The 6995-nt window shown below is 61.0% G+C and overlaps 1 protein-coding gene across 3 annotated transcripts; it reads left to right on the top strand.

Annotated features, from left to right (window-relative positions):
- The first annotated feature begins 847 nt into the window (after positions 1-847).
- On the top strand, positions 848-5355 carry PYCR1 (pyrroline-5-carboxylate reductase 1). 3 transcript variants are annotated; one of them, XM_019661848.1, is made up of 8 exons: positions 848-924; positions 1315-1437; positions 1641-1711; positions 2376-2555; positions 2742-2963; positions 3140-3232; positions 3408-3571; positions 4474-5355. In XM_019661848.1, the coding sequence occupies exons 2-8, from the start codon at positions 1371-1373 to the stop codon at positions 4637-4639; spliced, it is 963 nt and encodes a 320-aa protein (XP_019517393.1). In that variant the 5' UTR covers positions 848-924; positions 1315-1370; the 3' UTR covers positions 4640-5355. The 3 variants fall into 3 exon arrangements, with proteins under 3 accessions (XP_019517393.1, XP_019517394.1, XP_019517392.1); XM_019661849.1 differs by lacking the exon at positions 848-924 and adding an exon at positions 932-1118; XM_019661847.1 differs by lacking the exons at positions 848-924; positions 1315-1437; positions 1641-1711 and having other exon boundaries at positions 1718-2555.
- The last annotated feature ends 1640 nt before the right edge of the window (positions 5356-6995 follow it).

Below are 6995 nucleotides of genomic sequence, written 5' to 3'. Positions count from 1 at the left end.
TGGTGCCAACTTGGGCCAGTGAAGCAATGTCCTCCACAACTAGACTGAAGAACAAAAGGACAGCAACTTGTCTGTTCCCTTTCCCCCAATTCCCCGCTGTTCCCATCCCCCAATTCCCCCAATAAAAATCTTTTAAAAAGGGGGCCGGCTGAGTGGCTCAGTTGGTTAAGAGCTCGCTCAAGAGTTTGAGCTCTGAGCAACAGCGGTTAGAGTCCAGCCCAAGCTGAGCAGCCACTGAACTGCCAATAGATAGCAGGATGGCTCAGCTAAAAAAAAAAAAAAAAAGGTTCAAATGACAAAATACAGTATCAAAATAGTAATATATTTTAAATGTTTCCATTTGGCAAAATGTTTTCACCCACCCCACACCATGCAAGCCTGGGGGACACAGGCCTGACATGTCCCTGTCTGTGTGGCCCACGACAGGGACTAGCGTGGAGACCCCCAGCCAGGGCTGCTCTTTGATGGCCCCACTCCCCCGCCCCCCCCACCCCATCCGCTTCCCGGGTGTCCTCAGTCCCCACGCGTATTCCCGGTAGGGGGGCGCAGATCGAGGGGGAGCGCAGGTCAAGGGACAAGGGCCCGAGGTTGGGGTACGCTTATCCGGAGGCCGGAGTGAAGGGTGGAGTCCTGGGGCGAGGTCTCAGTAGGCGCGAATCAGGGTAGGTGGGTGGGGGGCTCCGAGGCGCGGGATCGTGGCGGGGAGACAAGGCTGGACCGGCTGGGGCGAGAGGATGATGCAACCGCCCCTCCGCACCGCCCGCGCCCTCCGATTGGCCGGCTCCCGGGCGGCCGCGCCGCGGATTGGCCGGGGCGTCAGAGGCGGGACCTATGGGGCGCGGATGCCGCGTGGCTGGCGCCGAGCAGTGGGCGGGGGGGAGGCTTGCGCCCGGTAACTCGGTACCTGGGCGCCGGGCTCCGCAGGTGGGTGGTGCTGCGGGACAGGGGTAGTTGCGTGTCTGAGCCCCGTCCCTCGGCTTTGGGCGAGGGGTGCTAGGACGCGAGCGGCTTGCTTGGTCCTGAGGTTCATCCCGGCGCTAGTTGGTCGCCCCCACCCCGACCCCTTCCGGAGGCTGGCTGGCTCATCTCTGCCCCGTGTCTGGGGCCCTGGGGAGCAGGTCTGGGACACCGCTGTGGATGGGAGAACGGAGCAGTTACCCGGCCTGGGGCTGTCGGGCAGCCAAGGGGAAAGTTAGACCGGCTGGGGGTGGGGTGGGGTGGGGGTGGGGGCGCGCCAGCTGGCCGTGGCGTGGCCAAGCCTGGCACTACCCACCTAACTTCTTGCGCTGGGTCCTGCTCCATCTCCTCCCGCAGCTGTTCCTGCAGCGCCAGTACCAGCTCTGAGTGCTGTGGGCGAGCCTCTGGATACCATGAGTGTGGGCTTCATCGGGGCTGGCCAGTTGGCCTTTGCCCTGGCCAAGGGCTTCACAGCAGCAGGTAGGCCCCATGGCCAGGAGGGGGCCCAGTGTCAGAGGGTGGGCCATTACCCTTCTGCAGCTTGGGGGATGAAGGTGAGGGTCTGTAGGAAATGCAGCCCCAGGCTGTTTGGGGTCTTGCCCTGGGTGGTGGGATTTCCTTCCTGGGAATGTGGGGGAGGGAGGCCAGGACTGGCCTTGAGGGAAGAACTCTGTCCCCTGCAGGCGTCCTAGCAGCCCACAAGATAATGGCGAGCTCCCCAGACATGGACCTAGCCACGGTTTCTTCCCTCAGGGTAGGTGCAGGGTGGCAGGGCTGCTGTCCCTACAGGGGCCAGTCAATGTATCTAAGGGCAGGTTTGTGACAGCCTTGAACCTGGATGGCCAGGAGTAGAGGCCCCAGCAGGGGGCACCATGAAACAGCCCCCCACTCCAGCTAGAGGAGGGGCCCTGGGCTGGAGTATTTCACAGACCCTGCTCAGCTCTTGAGACCTGGGTGACAGGCACATGTGCAGCTAGTGGGGAGGGGGTGATGGTCTGGAATAGGGTGTTGTGGGGGCCAGGTAGATGAGGCCACAGGGTGGGGACAGGTGAGATACAGCCATGGCTGATACAACTTCCATTTGCCCTAGCTGAGTCAGGGCTCTAGATCCAAGGATGGAGACAGGCGCCCAGCTTGAGACCACCACGCACACCCAGAAAGTAGAGTGTCTGAGGGCGGCAGCCCAAAGTGGGTTGGGCCACGGCTGTGGCGTGGATGTAGTGTCCCTTTTCAGTCTGCAGAAGGGGCACATTCCAGAGCAGAATGCTTCCACTTATAGGTGGGAAGGGCGGTTGGGGGTGTCAGAGCCCCTCACTGGCCACGCCCACACTCCCAGCAGCCTCTGTCCTGTTCCACATTGGGGCTCTTGGCTTGGGGGAGGGATACTGGGGGTCCATCCAGGCTGCACACTTCTGCAGAAGATGGGGGTGAACCTGACACCCCACAACAAGGAGACGGTGCAGCACAGCGACGTGCTCTTCCTGGCCGTCAAGCCTCACATCATCCCCTTCATCCTGGATGAGATCGGTGCTGACATCGAGGCACGGCACATCGTGGTGTCCTGCGCAGCTGGCGTCACCATCAGCTCCATTGAGAAGGTGGGCGCTACTGGTCCAGGCCCAGGGGTGCTGGGGGAGGGGTAGAAGTGTGTACCCTGGTCAGGAGCTCTGGCCCTCTGGGCCCTCCATCTGTGAAATGGGTGTGTCGGCCCAGCGCACAGTGAGGACTCAGGAACGGCTCAGGGCCCAGGGCCCAGATGGACATGCAGCCTGTTTCCTCTCCAGAAGCTGATGGCTTTCCAGCCGGCCCCCAAAGTCATCCGCTGCATGACTAACACACCAGTTGTGGTGCGAGAGGGGGCCACCGTGTACGCCACTGGCACCCATGCCCAGGTGGAGGATGGCAGGCTCCTGGAGCAGCTCATGGGCAGCGTGGGCTTCTGCACGGAGGTGGAGGAGGACCTGATCGATGCCGTTACGGGGCTCAGTGGCAGTGGCCCAGCCTATGTGAGCACTGGGCACGGGTGGGTGGCAGCTGACAGTGGTGGGCAGAACCTCAAGGCCCATCTGCCCATCCTTCACCCTCCTCCCTGCTCTGGCTGCTACGGGCAGAGCTGTTGGACCAACCATTGCCTGGAGGGGAAGAGGCCTGGGACAGTGGCTTAGGCGCCTTCTCCCTACAGGCCTTCACAGCTCTAGATGCCCTGGCTGATGGGGGCGTGAAGATGGGGCTTCCCAGGCGCCTGGCAGTCCGCCTCGGGGCCCAGGCTCTGCTGGTCAGTATTTCTTCTGACCCTCTGGTGGGGGCCACTCCTTGGTGGGCGAGAGGCTGGTGCACTGGGATGGATGGGTGGAGAGTCAGCGGGTGCCGCGGTGTCTGGGGCTGGGGGCAGTGCCCCGTGGAGGCGGCTGGGTGCCCCCGCAGCTGTCAGCCTGTCTCTCTGGCTGCAGGGGGCTGCCAAGATGCTACTGGACTCAGAACAGCATCCAGGCCAGCTCAAGGACAACGTCTGCTCTCCTGGAGGGGCCACCATCCACGCCCTGCATGTGCTGGAGAGTGGGGGTTTCCGCTCCCTGATCATCAATGCTGTGGAGGCCTCCTGCATCCGCACATGGTGGGCCCCCACTGCTGCCTGCCCCCCGAGCCTCCTCCCCAGTGCACCAGAGCCCTTAGCCTCACTCGCGTCTGCTCAGTCATCCACTCAGCGGATGTGAGCAGGGCATGGGGAGTGCTGAGGTTCCCTGGCATATGGTTCGCAACGCCCATTGTTCTGCCGGGAGGGGCAGCCCTCTGGGCACTCGTTCTGCTCCCCACGTGGTTTCATCACCTGTGGCCGTCAGACTGGGGTGATCATTCCAAGCTGGGGAGGCGGGCCAGGGGAACCAGAAGGAACCTCTGTGGGCTTTACAATAACACCTTTCTCCCAGCCTGACTGGGGAGGTTAAGCAAGTTAGACGAGCAGGACGCAGTGCAGTGTGCTGGCACAATGGCAGCTCCAATGAGAGCTGCCAGAAAAACCAAACAGCAGGGACGGACACAGAGTTAGGTGTCTCGGCTCGAAGTCACTATCCCTCATTCAGGGCTGAGGATGGACAGACGTCTTTCTCAGCCCCCTGCCTGCTCTCCAGTCTAAACCCCCAGGCTTCTCCAAGTGCCACAGTATGACAGTGAGGCCAGGACACAGTGCTGCCCTGCTGGCACCAACCCTCAGGGGAGACAGACAAGGCACATGTCCTGTGCTCAGGGCAATGAGGGCTCAGAGTCAGGGGGGCTACTACTAGATTTGGTGATTGAGCCGATTTGAATGAGGTGAGAGGAAGCCAGACAGCAGTCTCAGAGAGGGTAGCTGGCAGAAGGAACTGCAGGTGCAAGGGCCATGAGGTAGGCATGACAGCACAGCAGCACCTTGGGCTGGCAGGTGCTGGGAGCTGTGGGTCTCGACCCCCTCTTCCCCCATGGACACATGGGCTCAGGAAGGCGGCAGAGCCCTGGACCCAACCCTCACTGCCTCCCCAGGGAGCTGCAATCTATGGCTGACCGCGAGAAGGTCTCACCAGCTGCCATCAAGAAGACTGTCCTGGACAAGGTGAAGCTTGACACCCCTCCGGAGACCCTGCTGGCTCCTTCTGGCCACACCAAGCTGCTTCCCCGAAGCATGACCCCGACAGGCAAGAAGGACTGAAGTGCGCCACCTGCCCACCAGGCTGTCCTCCACCTTCTCTCTCTTGGCTCAGAGCTCCTGTGCTGGGTGTCTGGCCCCTGACCACGCAGGTTGGCCCACTGCCCACGGCTCTGGTCAACTGGGGTCAGCCAGGGTCATAGCCAGGGAGGGGGCACATCACTTGCCAGTGGGAATCTCCACAATCTCCAAATGCTTCCTGGTCCAGAACAGGGACAGACCCTCTGACTTCAACCCTGCGCTTCCTCTGCCCCAAACCAAGTCAGGACCATCTTTCAGGAGCACAGGAAGCGGGGGGATTGGGGATTTCACCTCTCAGCATTAGCTGCTTTGGGGCTTGGCCTAAGCACAAAGGTCAAGGTTCCCCTTGCCCCATGAAAGCCAAACTAAAGGGGGGAGCCCTGCCCTACGTCTGCTACTTCCCCAACCTCCACTCGTGGCTGGGGAGGAGGGAACACCTCCTTCCTTGGTGTGGGAAGGACCAGAGGGCCCCAGACATCCTGAGCCCAATGGGAGGGACCACGGTTCTTGACCAGCTGCAAATCACCCCTCACCCCCATTTGACATTTGAGAAAAGGGCCCCTCAGACAGTTGGACTTCCAAGGCCACCAGCACACTCAGGCCACTGTCCCCCATTCCTGACCTGAACCACAGGCACTGTCACTTCTCTTCCTGACCTAAATTCTTTTAGGTTAAATAAATTGGTTCCCAGCCCAGTGCCCTGACTTCTAACTTTGTCAGCATGTGTGGAGGGAGGTCCCCAGCTGCCCCAGGGGGTCGTTGCTGTTGGGTATAATAGTAGAGGCTAAGCCAGTAGCCCCTGGGCTCCAGGGCCCTTTCTTCCAAGGCAGCCAGGCTGCTGGGGCTGGAGTCTCCCAGTGAGCACAGGGGAGGAAGCCTCTGGGGAAGGGTGTAGCCCCTCAAGCCCTACTCGGTTGGCCTGTCTTGCTGTGGGGAGCACCAGCCTCTGCATCTTTTGCGCCTCCTAGCTTAGTGGGGCACATGTCACCTCCAAGTCACCCGGGTAGGGGCAGTTGGAGCGGGAGGCCCCTAGGGAGCTATATTAGGGCTCTCCAGAGAAACAGAACCAGTAGGACATGGAGATAGATGTTAGGTGATATTAAAGAGAAAGATTAAGCCACAACTATGGAGGCTGGCAAGTCCAGTCTACAGGGTGGGCTGTCAGGCTAGAGACCCAGGTAGCCGACATTCCAACTCAAAGGCTGGCAGGCAGAGAGAGGGAATTTCTTAAACCAGGGAGGGTCGGTCTTTCTGTTCTATTTGGGCTTTCAACTGATTGCATGAGGCCCATTCACATTATAGAAGGCAATCTGTTAACGTCTACCGATTTAAATGTTAATCTCATGCCAAAACACCCTCACTGAAACAGCCAGAATAATTGACCAAATGTCTGGGCACCGTGTCCCAATTTGACATATAAAATTAACCATCATAAGATCAGAGGAGTGAGGGTCAGAACACTTTATGGGGCCAGAACGCTTCCATTTGCTCCATCACTGACCGGTTACAGAGCATGAAGATAGTAAGAGGAGGCCCCTTGCCTCAGAGGTTGATACCACTTACACCCACCCCTGCTCTGGTGGGTTAGGGGAGCTGGGCTGGGCGACTCAGATGTGCCAGGAGCACTCAGAACAAGAGGTGGGGCCCCCCAAAGGGCGGGAGGGTGGGGGGATCGGGAGAGCCCCTGAGCAGAGTCCTGGGCCCACTTAGAACATAGACCCAGTGCACGTGGGTGGGCAGAGGACACTTTGGGGACAAAGAGCAGCCCTCCAAATCTAAAGGGAGACAGGAGACGCAGAAGAAAATGCACAACAGAAAAACGGGCAGGGCTGCGTTTCTCGTCTCTGCCAGGGTGGCCTCGACAGGCCTGGTCACTCCCCACGTACAAAGGGGCTGGGTCTGGAGTGCCTGCGGGGCAGCCAGGACTCTGTCCCTGCAGGGCCCTCCAAAGGAGTGAGCCCCCAGCACAGACCCCCACCCTGGGCAGGTAGAAGCGGGCCCCTTGGACACGTGGCCTTTGAAAGTGTCAGCACATAAGGGTCAGGAAAGCGACCAAACCGGCCACGAGGCCCCACCTTGAAGGCCGGTGGGGGCGTGGCCGCCAGGGAGCGCGCGCCCGAGCGAGTCCCGCGAGACCCCGCCCTGGCAGGGCGCGGCGCGCGTTGCTGGGGCGATGGCTCCCGGGCACGCAGGCGCAGCTCGGGAGCGCCCCGCCTCCGCCGCCGCCTCCGCCGCCGCCGCCGCGCCTTCCCCTTTAAGCCCCGGCGGGTCGCGTCGCCGCTTCATGAATGGAGCCCACGTGACCAAACATCATGTGACGTCTGTGGAGCGGCGGCGG

This window comes from Hipposideros armiger, unplaced genomic scaffold (genome assembly GCF_001890085.2).
Source record: "Hipposideros armiger isolate ML-2016 unplaced genomic scaffold, ASM189008v1 scaffold_362, whole genome shotgun sequence".
Classification (NCBI taxonomy): Eukaryota; Metazoa; Chordata; class Mammalia; order Chiroptera; family Hipposideridae; genus Hipposideros; species Hipposideros armiger.
The sequence above is the reverse complement of the archived record's forward strand: the minus strand, read 5'-3'. Positions and strand labels throughout refer to the sequence as shown.